This window comes from Coturnix japonica, chromosome 4 (assembly GCF_001577835.2).
Source record: "Coturnix japonica isolate 7356 chromosome 4, Coturnix japonica 2.1, whole genome shotgun sequence".
In the NCBI taxonomy this organism is placed as follows: domain Eukaryota; kingdom Metazoa; phylum Chordata; class Aves; order Galliformes; family Phasianidae; genus Coturnix; species Coturnix japonica.
The window spans coordinates 59,245,826-59,258,879 of NC_029519.1; the positions used below are offsets into that span (position 1 = coordinate 59,245,826).

The 13,054-nt window shown below is 43.1% G+C and overlaps 1 protein-coding gene across 6 annotated transcripts in view; it reads left to right on the top strand.

Moving 5' to 3' along the window:
• Positions 1–216: 216 nt before the first annotated feature.
• Positions 217–13,054, top strand: part of LNX1 (ligand of numb-protein X 1) — a 71,717-nt gene continuing 58,879 nt past the window's right edge. Inside the window, exons 1-3 of one of the 6 annotated variants that reach the window (XM_032444068.1) lie at positions 217–376; positions 5,883–6,063; positions 11,948–12,425. In XM_032444068.1, coding sequence (XP_032299959.1) covers positions 12,064–12,425 — 362 coding nt within the window. In that variant the 5' untranslated portion in view covers positions 217–376; positions 5,883–6,063; positions 11,948–12,063. Of the gene's footprint in view, positions 377–5,882; positions 6,064–7,898; positions 8,495–11,947; positions 12,426–13,054 lie in introns of those variants that run through there. The other 5 variants (XM_032444070.1, XM_015862268.2, XM_032444071.1 and 2 more) reach the window with 5 other exon arrangements.

The following is a 13,054-nucleotide window of genomic DNA, read 5'->3' on the forward strand; positions in this document are numbered from 1 at the left end:
CAATCTGATTGTAAAGCTGAAAGAAGAAAGGAAACACAAAGCAAAGCCAAACTGAAAATGGACTTTGGCGTATGCCGGAAGTAAAAGCCAAAGCTTCAAGTTACGTTGTTGTCTGAGCAGCCTGCACATGCTCATGTTGCCTGCAGGAGAAATAACTGGAAGGGTGTGGTTCTCTAAACCTTGAATTGCTCAGGTGTGTGCACTTCAACTTTTATTTTGCCTCCTGACATGCTGTGGGCTGCTCTGTGTGACACAGCTGGTGGCTGCTCTGCTGTAGGGATGGGGCCCTATTGCCAAAATACAGTGACAGTGCATCAGTGGGACTCTGCCAGCAGCCAGCACAAGGCACAGCCAGGCCAGACACGTGAGTTTCAAGGTTTGCATTTCTTTTTAACTGATATTCTCACTTACAACCTACCAGAGAAGCAAACGGGTAAGGACATACTTGGGCAAAACAAACTTTATTTGGTATCTTCTGTTCACCTTCTCCTCTACTTATTTATACTCAGTTCTTAATGAGTTCTGTTTTCATTCAGTACTGGTATGTGCAGTGGTTGCAAAACTGAGTATGTGTGAGTATATGTCATCTCACAAAAGTTTCATCTGTACGGATGAGCCTGATCCTTTTTGTCAAAACAAGGTCCATGTACAGACATGGCAACACAGAGGTCAGGACTGCTGTGAAGATGCACAGACATCCTCGCACCCTGAAGGAGATACTTAAAGTACTTCACAGGTTTAAAGCGAAGCACATTTTGAGTGTTTTTAATTAATAGCTGCTGGGTACTTAAACATCTACCAAACAAAAACACAACTCGGGGAAAGTGTTCACATTGGATTGGTAATTCACACTTTTCCCATATGCCTGACACAAGAACAGGGCTCGACCAACAGCAGGAAAGGCAGGAGCAGGTGAATGTTCTGGTCAATATATAATGCGGATGTTTCTTCACAGTCTGCTACTGAAATAGATTAGAGCACACAATCTCTGTTTGTTACACCCCCCTCTCCCCTCCCCAACCAGACTTGTTTTCATTTGTTCATTCAGTGGGACACAAAACAAAAGCAAGGTATCTTTGCCACTTTATCAAAGCAGCATGATCTATTGTCTCCTGTTGCTAGGAAAGAACAGAAATTATCTTTAACTAAATTTGCCATCAGGCATTTTGAAAGATGCTGCCTCGCAAGGACTGGTATCCTCAGTTCTTCAATCCAGTTTTCTGAGACTGAGAGCTTCCTCTCAAGGAAGCAATCTGTTACTAATTTACTATTTTATACTCTTCCACCCAGACCTCAGAGGCTGTGTGTATTTTCCAAAAGTATAAATTGAATCAGTCTGGGGAATCTTGACTCTTCAGTATCCTTTTCTTGCCACCTGAAAATACTCTTCCTTCTGCTTCTAATTAATGTTACTTTTCTGTAGTCCTGTACAAGTGTCCCCCAGTCCCTCACGAGAGCTCTGCTTTTTGGAAGGAGGTTCCAAGCCTGTGTGTCTGAGTATTAACTGCATCAGGACTTCACTGTAGCACAGACTTGGAAGGCAGAATGTCACTGGCTCCAAACTGCGATTGTCTATCACAAGAAGAAATTGATTTGTCTTTTGGAAGAGGTTTGAAGGGGCTGGCATCTTACCCCTGAATAACTTTTCTTGTGCAAAATGCAAATAAATCTTGCATGCAGAATGAGATGACAGATTAGCCTCATTTTGCTGCAGACTAGGAAATCAGGCAGTATTGTTTCCAGCAGGAAGGTAAATCTCTGAAGGCTTTCCAGATGCTGGCTGCTGAAGGGCTGCAGCCAGTTATTTCTGAAGCCCTCAACTCTGCAAGCTGGCCTGGGGCAGGCAGAGGCTGCAGCTCTTTTTGAGGGGCTGTCTCTGCAGCCAAAGCTTGTGAGATGTATTCCCTCTCGAGTTAAAATGGACAGACACTTGTGTCAAGTGAGATTGCTGGTTTTGCAGTTGTTTGAGATGCAAATCCACCTCTTCCACTGGTATTTTTGCTCCTAGAACCTGGGAGGTGCGACAACTGACTTTCCCCAGGCTTTCCCTAAAGCCTTCAGCTGTGTGTTTAAGGAAGGTCATTGCACAAATCCTATGATTTGAGGGAACCAAGCTTGGAAGCAGAAAGTTTCTCTTTTGGTAAACATTCAGGGAATGGTTCATAGGCAGCTTAGGTCAGGTGCAGCTGCCTCTGGCTGCACGCTGCTGCCGTTCCTCTCAATAAACATCAGTTACTGCTTGACAAGGAAATCGATGAACTAAATACCCTGAAATTTCCTACCCATTTAGCAGTCCCTGGCAACACTCTCCTCCGTCCTTTGGTTTCACTTTAACGTACCTTTACCATTCTTCTTAAAACAAAGAGAATTAATAAAACAATAGTTTGCATGCACCAACAACTCCTTACTAAGAGGTGACAGCTACTTCTCTGCCTGGATTAATGCATTTTTTTTTTCAGAAAATGCAGCCGCTTAAAGGAAGAAATTCAAATCAGACAAAATTCCCCTGTCTGTGTGCACATAGCAGATCACATCTGAGCATGTGGTGCACACTGGCAGGAAGCAGGACAGCTTGAGCATGTAATGCCTAATGGGTTTCTCATCACAGGAGTAAGCAGCACACAATCTCACACCCATCAGACTGGTTCTGGATGCGGATGATAATTTGGCTGCATAATTAATGATCTTCTGCAGCTAGTGCCGCTCTCCTGTCCTGGCTGATAAAACCTTTGTGAGCCTCTTCGTTTCAAGGAGAATGTTAAAAGACCATCAGCAGTATGTTTGTTAATTAGTGTGGACTTTAGGTCAAAGTTTTCACAAAGCTCCAATTAAAGCAGCAATGACTCGAAACCAGTGAGCAGTACCGTACACAGGGTTGCTGCTTCCCAGCACTGAGCAGATGAGGCAGAAGCAGGCTCCAGAGGATGTGATGGTAACCGAGAGCCCAGACACTGTCATAAACAAACTTTATTCACTGATACTTTTGTTGAACAGAGATCTTAGTCATTGTCCTGACTCATGAGAGCTGGACAGAGCTGCTCCTATTGCCCGAATACTTCTTGTTCCCCCAGTCCTTCCCACATGGGTGTCAGCTATAAGCTGTAGTACATAGCTTGCTCCCAGAGGAGGAGCAGGCTCTGTTGTCAGATATGAATGGGCATTGTCGGCACTATGTAATAGGAGAGATAACTGACTGAAAGACAATATGCTATTTGTTCAAGACCCAAAAAGCAAACAGTGTTAGGACTAGACAGCAGACCACTGTCACCAGGCGTTGGGTTCTGCCTCCTCACTGTGCGATACGTTTTCCCCCTTTCAAGCAGTGTATTGTTATTAAATGTGAGATTCAACACTGCAAGAGCTCACAAGCTCATCTGAACTTCTTCCCCTCAGTCCCTGAAATTCCTTTTCCCAGCTGCATATCACATGCCTGCTCGTTATTTAGGAGGCTTTCTGTGGGCTGTGTTACTCCAAAGCTGCTGAAATAGGCTTGCTGACCAACCTGACTGATGTGCCCACCCTTTTGCAAGTCCCTGCATGTGACTGGGCCCTGGAGTGGCCGTGCCAGAAGTGGGTGGCAGAGACTGCTTTTGGATTGAGTTACTACAAAGGGCAGAGTGTCATTGATTTACACAGCCGCTTTTTTAATAAGAACAATTTTTCTACTTAGATTTTTTGTTTTGGTGTGTGTGTGTGTGTGAAAAGATGAAAAACCAGTAAGATACATTGTCTAAGTTACAGAAATTTACCAACTTGTAACTTGAATTATAAACATAAATAGACGTAGTTATATGCAATGTAAGCAGAATTAAGATACAGAAGATTAAATCCTTCCAGGTGCATATTCACAAAGTAGAGGGTGCAGCCCACTGACAAACCTGAGGGTTGTTCCATCAGATCACAACTCAGACCATCCATGGCCCCCCTCATGAAGTTGGGCATCAGCCCCACAGGGACACAACCCTGCAATGTGGGAGCAGCCAGCTGTCCCTGCTCTGCTCACCCAGCCACGCTGTGGGCTAGTGCTAAAAAAGGTTCCCACAGGGTGTTGTGAGAACTCATTAAGTAGTTTGTAAAGTATTAAGAGACTCCTGGATAAGAGGAGCAGCTCTAAAGGCATAGCGTAATTAAAGCAGTGCTTACTTTATAATAAGCTAATAGTAGGGTTATCCATCATCTGTTCAGCACTTTATTGTTATTAAATGTTATTTCATGGTCACACGTGAGGAGATGCTGCTTAGTCTGAGGGTGCTGTGGCTGTGTGGGAGGAAGGGCCGGGGGAAGTCCTCCCAGGAAAACTTGCTGGATGGTTTGGAGATGGGGCTAAGCCACACTGGCTTTTGAAGGAGTCACCCTCTCTGGCATGCATAGACGTGTTCACTCCATTTAGAATCTTCCCTGATGAGTGCTTCAAGTGAGATAGCATCAATGTAGGAAGATGTCCCCCTGTTCTGATTCTCTAGCTTTCATTGAGTTTTGGATGAGCTTTTCCCATATCACAAAGCCATGAGTGAGCCTGGCTGATTATTCTTCATTGTTAACCAACGTAAATATCACTGCAAAAATGCAATAAATTTGGTGCCACAAAAGAGATAAAAGCTACTTCAAAGCCTTTTATGGGGTGCCATGTTTGACTTTATATTTTTCATAACTGCTTTCGGTCTTGCAGATTGAGAATTAAAGTACAAAGCTTACCTGGTGTCTAAAGACCCATCATTTTCAGTGTGGGAAGCCAGCAAGCAAGTTTTCTTGAAATGGCTTTAGATTAAAAGAGGAGAAATGTAGTATATATATTAATATGTATATTATGTATAATTCCCTTGTTCTTCTTGTCTTCTCTGATATCGAATATGATTTAAGTTCATTATGCAGCCTTTCACTTTGTTGGAATGTTACTATTTTTCTCTTTGCTACCCTGCAACTTCACTAGTCTTTTGGCAATGGTGATAATTTATTGTGTATGGTGGCTCCTGCCATTCTCTCAGAATTCTGGTGTAGATGGAAAAATAGATCCAAAAGATACTGTGGAGCTAAAGAGAAAGGTTAAACAAGGAGACTCACAGAGAGAGAACAAGTACAAAACCACTCTATTTCTTTAGGAAACAGAGTAGCAGTGTAATTCCCCATGGAGTTAACATCAGTTGACATCATGGCCTTAACACCAAATTCATGAAGAAGTTACAGAAATACAAAAGAAACTTGGAATAAAACACATTTTGCACTTTACTCTGCATTTGCAAGACTTTTTGTCTCCCTGTCATGATGTACCCTGCATGGGTCCATATGCCAGGGACGGGGCTGTCTGGATTGAGGGTCTCCAGTATAGAGCCCCCTGTAGCTGCAGAGTGGTCTGTGGATCAGCATTTCCTTGACCTGATGCAAAGGAGGAATATGGACAGCTGTGTGTCCCTATTGCATCTCTGTCCCCAGCAGCAGATGCATCTGGAGCAGGGACTAGGAATGAGCACCTTCCTGCAGTTTACATGAATCCTTGTAACAACTGCTTGCTACCAGCACCTTCAAAGACAGCTGGGGTATGTGATTTTTCAGTCACAAAATGCACTTCTGTCATGAGGTCAAATGTCTAACAGCAGGCCTCTGAGGCTGTCTGTCTTGTCACAGTCAGCTGGAGCAATCAGCCAAATCAGAGAGGTAATGCACCTTTTGTTACATAACTAGCCATACAATTTTATAATTCAGTATGTGAAATGCCGATGGCATTTATTATGTCAATTAGGATGAGCACATGTTTAGGAAGCATTTAAGAGTCAATCATAATTGCTTGCACTGTCTTGCTTTGGCCAGATGATTGACTTCCTCTGAGGAGGTAGAACGTGCGTGCTGGAGAAGCAGTTACCCACTGCCTGTCTGTTTTGTTGCAGCTCTCTCTTTTGTGCATAGAGTCTGAGCCTGTGGTTCTGCTATAAAGGGTTGGTCCAAGCCTGAGTTTATCAAGCTTCAGATAAAGCAAGAAACTGGAATTATTACCTCCACCAGCGCAGTGCTTGACTGCTTGAGGCATGCTAGCAACAAGACTTCTCTTTGGTACTACCTTCTGCTAAGGTAAGCTCACTCATAGGATGTGCTACTTGTAAGTGTGGGACGGTTAGCCTGCCAACATGTACTGCCTCATTCAAAAGTTCTTTTTGGTCAAATCTCATCCAGCTGTTCTTAATATCCTTAAACTACTTCTGGGCTGGAATTTCTCATTTCAACATGCTGAGTAAAGTTTTGTATCCACGAAATCGTCAGAGAGAGCAATTAATGTTTGTGTGGGCGTGCGAGAGACAGACAGATGAAAAGGCAGGACGTATTTCCATACATTCCAAACAGAAGTTTCAGATACATAATTCCACAACAAAAAAACCCCTTTTTTTCCAGCACTGGTTGATTCTGTAAATTCCAGCATGAGCCACAGAGAAAACTGTCTTTTCAAACAATCTGGTTCTAGTTTTTAAAGTTATTGTGCGTGCAGCACAGTATGACATTTCTGTTAGGTTTCACAGCTTGAGCCATAACTTGAAAAGTTGGGGTTATTCACCTACTGCACTGTACTGTCGGATTTCTGTATTCAGTTGGAAACGTCTTTCATCACTAAAGGCTGCAAAGTGCTTTGATTCTTCTAAGTTCTGAGAAGGAATTTTTGACTAACAATAACTTGGAAAAATCAACAGTCTGAGAGCTGGGGCCAGGCAGAAGAGAGGTTTTGTATCTCCTGTTGCTTGTCCTAGAGGCGGTCTGTGCTGATATGCTGAACTTTTAATTACAAATATTCTCCTCTAAGAGCCAGCTCTGATAATAGAATAGTAGAATTCTATAACAGTTCTCTAAGTCTTGCTTAGAATCCTAAATTCTTATCTGCTAAATCAATATTTTCAAGATCTCTGACTTATCTCTAGCTACTGACATTTTACCTGGAGGTATGCAGGTTGTCTGACCACTGCAGATCTCCACTAGAGATGGTCTGCTATTGATTACATGTGAATCAGAGGGGAAAATGCTGTGACTTTGCTGTTGGTAGAACAGATTTTAAAATAAGGAACTGGGGGGGGGAGAGGGGAGGGAAGAGAGAGAGAGATAAATACACGTGGGACAAAAGCTGGTCCTAAGACATTAAGATAAGCTTTTTATGTACCTAAATGGTTTATAGCCTTCCTATGACAAAGTCTAGAATCCAGGAGGGCTGTTTTGTCCAATTTGCCCAAGGTTAGGGCCAATTATTATATGATATTCTTTATCCAGATCTCTGGAATGTGAATTGTTGTGTCTTTGCATGGATGATGCTATGCAGTATGTATTACCACAGAGTGGGTCATTGTGTGATGTCTTCTGAAACCATTTTCTAGTATTTTGAAACAAAAGGCTGCCCAGTGGCCTCCAACATAAGTACTGCCTTTAACAGGAAAGTCAGTGTAGCCCATAAAGAGCTTCAGTCAAGTGGATGCAAATAGTAGCACAAAACACAGTGACTAGGAGGCCTGCTAGCAAGAAGGATGTCTTGATGAAAGATGATGAATTGAACCAGCATTACAATTTCCTTTATTAAAGGCAAAGGGTTTTATATGAACATTCAGACTTGGGGCCTCATTTCAGGACTCTGAATATTGAATGATTTTGCAACCTGGGTTCTCACTGGGGCAGCTGGGGCTCGGCTCTCCTGAGCCAACTGCTCTCAGCCTGGGACCTTCTGCTGGAGTGTGATGGAATCTTTCAGCTCCCTCCTGACTGACATCCTGGTGTGGGTGAGCCACTAGATGGGGACAATGCCCACAGCTCCCATCCTGCTCACACTCAACTTCTGGGCTGAGGAGTCATGAAGGAGTTAACTCTATGCAGGCTAAAGTGCAAAGTCTCCCAGTAATTTCATGTGGCTCCTTTGCAACACTGGGAAGCAAGAAGTCCATCTCCTGGCTCTCAGCAGTAATGTCATGGAGCAGTGTCCCTGTAAGAGTACAGAGCAGCCCCATGGCCAGACTGCACCCTTCCTGTAGCAGGCATCGCCTTGTTCACCTTGACCCTGTTCACTGCTTTGCCTTTCACCACTGCAGATGTGAGCTGGTTGCTGCCGTTCCAGGCTCTGCCTTAGTGTTTGGTCTTCAGGTACCTGTTGATTCCTCCTGCTGTTATCTGCTTTCCTGCTGCCTTTCACCACCCAGTTCTTTCAGCCCTGGCTGCTCATTCTGCTGAAGCATTTTCTTCCTCTTACATACTGTTCACCTGCAGCCCCTCCAGTACCTAGTTAATGTTTGACGAGGTGGCCAGCCAGGTGATGAAGGTGCTCTGATTCAAGCTCTAGCTTGTTTACTTTTATCATGGGGACGTGGACCACCTGTGTAGCCCCAGCACACACAGCTCTCTATGAGTTGAGGTGATGCCTTTGCCTTGCTGAGGCCAAAGGTGTGGACACCAACTGCAGATGGAAGCAGGACTGCTTCCCCCCTTCCCTTCTCCTCCTTCCCCAAGCATGGGCCTCGAAGAGGACACTTTCAGCCAGGTAACAATTGCCTTTATTCCCTCTGCTGTGATGCACAATCTGCCTGTACAGTGTTTCTTGATTGAAGTGTGCTTGGTTACTGATGTTAATGCAAGATCAGCAGATCAAATTTACATCCCCTTTTCCCTCTCTTTTATGCTGCCCAATAAGAACTGCTGAACACCAAAGCTTAAAGCTTCCTAAAAGGACATGAAATTAATTATGTAACTGTGTTATGACAGTGCATAAATGATAAAAATAGAAATGACTGCAAATACTGCAAAGAACTTCTGCCTCTGGTCAAATCTGTGTCACAACTCAATTCAGCACCCTCTGTGCTAACTCTTTTGGTGGTATAATTACCTCCCAAAGACTTCTTGTGGTTATTTCATTGCTTGTGTCCAGTAACTTTAAAAGGTTTATAGTGAGTGATCCCTGACCAGATAAGCCAGAAAACTTTGATGGATTTATATATTTTTTTCAGATAGGGAAATAAGTTATATTATTGTCTACTCTAAGTTTTCTAAATCATGAAGGCTAGAAGACTTGAGCGCTCCTCAAAGTTCAGTGTCTGCTATTAGTTAACATGGATGGTTCTGATTCTCTGCACTGCAGCAAGTATTAGTAATTTATGTTGACATTGTAAATTCAGATAGAGTTCCCCCCACACACTCTTTCTTATTAGCAACACATTATTAGCATATTGGGCCCATAAAGAATGTCTGTAATGTGATCAGGAGAGTCTGGAAACTTTTAGGGCATAGCACAGGGCAGAACTTGTGCAGCCGTGTTCTTATCCTTATTTCTTTAATAGTTACAGTATCCTTCTCTAACTATTAAAATTTTTAAGGTTGGGAAAGACCTCTAAGATCATGTTATTAACTGTCCACCTGCTACCAGTACTGACACTAAACCATGTCTCTAAGTACTGTATCTACCTTTCCTTAAACACCTCCAGGGACAGTGACTCCACCCTGGGCAGCCTGTTCCAATGCATCATCAGTCTTTCCAAGAAGAATTTTTTCCTACTATCCAACCTTTCTTATAGTGAGGGACACCAAACTAAATGCAGCACTTGAAGTGTGGCTTCACCAGTGAGATGCTCAGGTCAAGAGACAGTGTGTTTGCCACTGCTTCCAGAGTGAACGCACTAGGCCTGTTATAAGGTAGCTTACATATATTTCAAATTGTGTGTTTTAGCTTAATAAGATTTATTCCAGCTTGTTACATGCCCTCAGTACCTGAATATTTCAAAGATGGCTTCGTCACTCAAGATCACTAGATGAAAAGTGGCAGTGACCAGATCCCCTACTTCTCCTTAAGCAGTAGACTCCTGCCCGACTTCACAGCCATTTTAACTACAGGATTGCTAGTAATACACACAGTGTATGTCTGATTCCATATCTGTTCAGACCATCCCAAACCTCTACACAAGTGAGGGATGCTGACATCAGTGAATACTCCCCCCTCATTCTGTGAAATGCAGCTGCTAGCAGATCAAAGCTGTGCAGACCAGCATGCAGTCACCCCACTCTGCAGAGAAGCTGGCTGAGACCTGCCTAACAGGAGTCACTTGGTGGACCCAAACTGCCCCCAGCTCATCAGCAGCAGCTGGATGTAGCCCCCAGGACCTGAGTGTGATCAATGCAAAAACTGGTGTGCTCAGCCTGTGTCTGCTTTCAGAGATTCCTTAAACTATCACTATAAAATGTTCCATTCAGCACTTGTACAAGGTATATTCTAAGGGAAAAGTATCTTTGAATGTTCCTAGCAAGACTGGAATAAAAACAACAGTTATCTATTGTTCAAGTTACTGTGATGTACTCGTTATTTCTTTGCTATTATTATTCATATTCTTGTTGGTGTGTGTGTGCTACAAGTCCTTCAGTGGATTTTTTTTTGCGACCGCTTTGCTACTTCTGGAGCATCTCAGTGTCTTCTTTCTTAGTTAGGGTTGTCAGCACTCTAGAATGATATCTCCTGTCTTTTTCTTGTTTCGTTTTGCTGTGTGCCACTTACATAGAGCCAACTAGTACTGTTTATAATTCCTAGTTTCAGACAGTGGGTGGGTTTTTTCTGCAGAATTCATCTCAAAGACATGTACACAAGGTTGTGATAAATATCTTTGCAGAGGGGAACATTTGCTGCTGTACAGAGTACTTTAAATATTCTATTAAAAAATTCATGTAGGGGATAATTTTAATTCAAATGAATTCACCACTAATCAGGAGGCAGAGCGTATGCAAAGTGTATGCAGAGCTTAGTCTTGCAAGCAAAAAATGTTATTATACACTCAGCATAATAGCTGCATAAGAATAGGATCTAACAAAGCACTGAAGTGAATGTTTGACATTCAAGCATCTGGATAGAGTTAGTAGGGCTATAATTTTACCTTTATGTCAGAAAACGCCTGCCATGTTGAAGCCTAATTTCTCAGGTTTAGAGCCCAAGAGCTTTACATAAAAATATGGTTTGTTTTTATTTTAAATGAAAATGTGCTCTGTCATAGTCACATCTTTTTTTATATATATTCTTTTCCTTGTTTGCCCTCAGACGTGGGTGTCTGAAGCTGACAAGTTGTCTCAGCAAATTAAGTCAAGCTGGAAGCAAGAGCACAGTGCTATGGTGGAGCAGCAAATAAGATTTACATTTTCAAGCAGGAATAGTAATTAGGCCATTGCATATTTTATATCTTCATGTTTATTTTCAAAAAGATGGATCAAAATAAGCATAGATGTAATGAGACGTAAGTGCTCCAACAAGCAGTCAGGGTTCATCAAGTACATCAAGCTACAAATTACTGTACAGTTTTGCTGCCACCCACTGTGTTTGCATCCCTGAAATATCAGCAGGCAGGTGCTTTGGTCAGAGTTGTAATTAGATTTGGGATTATAACACTAACTATTAAGGGAATAGGCTTAATTTTTGTTCATCGGTTTTGAAAATTGGATGGATGAACCACTGCTATGGCAGAGAATGGTCTAGAGAGGACCCAGACCCTAAGCCTCAGGCAGCCCTCTGTGTGGCTGTATACATGGTGTGGGCTCAACTCACTGCCTTCCAGCACCATACAGGTGACTCAAGCAGCGACCATTCTCCTTACCTGTGTCTCTGCACACATACTGCAAGGTTCGCCTATGCATGGTGCTGCTTTTCCAACAGAAGTAATGTGATCACTATTAAAAAAGTCAGATGACTCAGGCTGTAGTCGTATGCTGATCTAAGGTCGTTGACCATTAAAGGTCTGTAGTATTTTGTCTATTTTGACAGTGAGAGTAATGTGTCAGCTGAGCTAGACTTAAGAGCAAAAAAGTCACCGGAGTTCAAATATGCTTTTTCTTCTCTGTTTTATCCTCCCATCACAAAGATGCCTTCCCTAAAAAATGCTGAGTACTTTATATCCAGGTATGTACCATAAATAAGTTCAGAGAAAACAATACAGAAGGTAATTTTGTTTTTCTTTCTTCCCCACAGATCTGATGGCACGCAAGCCTTGCTGCTCTCGCAAATAGAAACCGGGTTGGGTGCTTTTATCTGCCCTCTTTTGAATTGCATCAATTCCAAGTAGAAGCCAGAAAGAAGAAGAAGAAATGGAGAACTCCCCACCACTCTGTGTCACCTGTGGCCAGGCACATTTACCAGAGGAAAACCATTTGTACAGCTACACTGAAGAAGTAGATGATGATCTGATCTGCCACATTTGCCTGCAACCTTTGCTTCAGCCATTAGACACGCTCTGCGGTCACACCTTCTGCACTGCCTGCCTTACGAACTTCCTCTTGGAAAAAGACTTCTGCCCCATGGACCGCAAGCTGGTGGCTCTCCAGAATTGCAGGAAGTCCAGCATACTGGTGAATAACCTCCTGGACAAGCTAATGGTTAGCTGTCCTTTTACAGAACACTGCTCAGAGGTTGTGCAACGCGGTCACCTCGAACAGCATTTCCAAACCCAGTAAGTTTTTGTTGAGATGGTGGGGCTTTTTCATTGCACTGCCTTGTTCTTAAGGAGATGGAGAAGTATCAGCAATTAACACTGATTTAAATGGACTGTTAATGTAAAGAGAGATTCATCAGTTTCAGTCCCTGGGAGCACCTATGCTATCAGGTTGGAACTGAGTTAGTACTTTATGATGTCTCATGGACATTTAGAGTCTAATCCACCTAAGGTACTTCATGCTGTCATTAGCCATTCTGGGCAGATACCTTTGTGCTAAGCTGCATGATGGAAGCGTGTATTTAGCCATCCAGAGAGATCTGTGAGTTTTAGGAAGCTGAACTATCATAAATATTTCAGTCGTACTACAGCTTTTGTAATTGCCCTTTCTTCAATCCATTTTTGAATCACAAATGACCTACATGTGAAGTAGAGCAGAAAACGTCCCAGTTTGGTGCTGGCCTTTAGAGCTGAGGCCTCCTTTATTCCAGGTGCATACTGGCCCCTTGATGGTACACAGGGGCTCACAGAGGGCAGCCCAGCCGCCATGGCCTTGCTCATAGCCACCATGACAGTGACCAGCTCACTCAGGGGAAGCATCCCCAGGGAGCAGTTAGTTCCTTTGCAGGGGGAGAACCAAGGGTCAG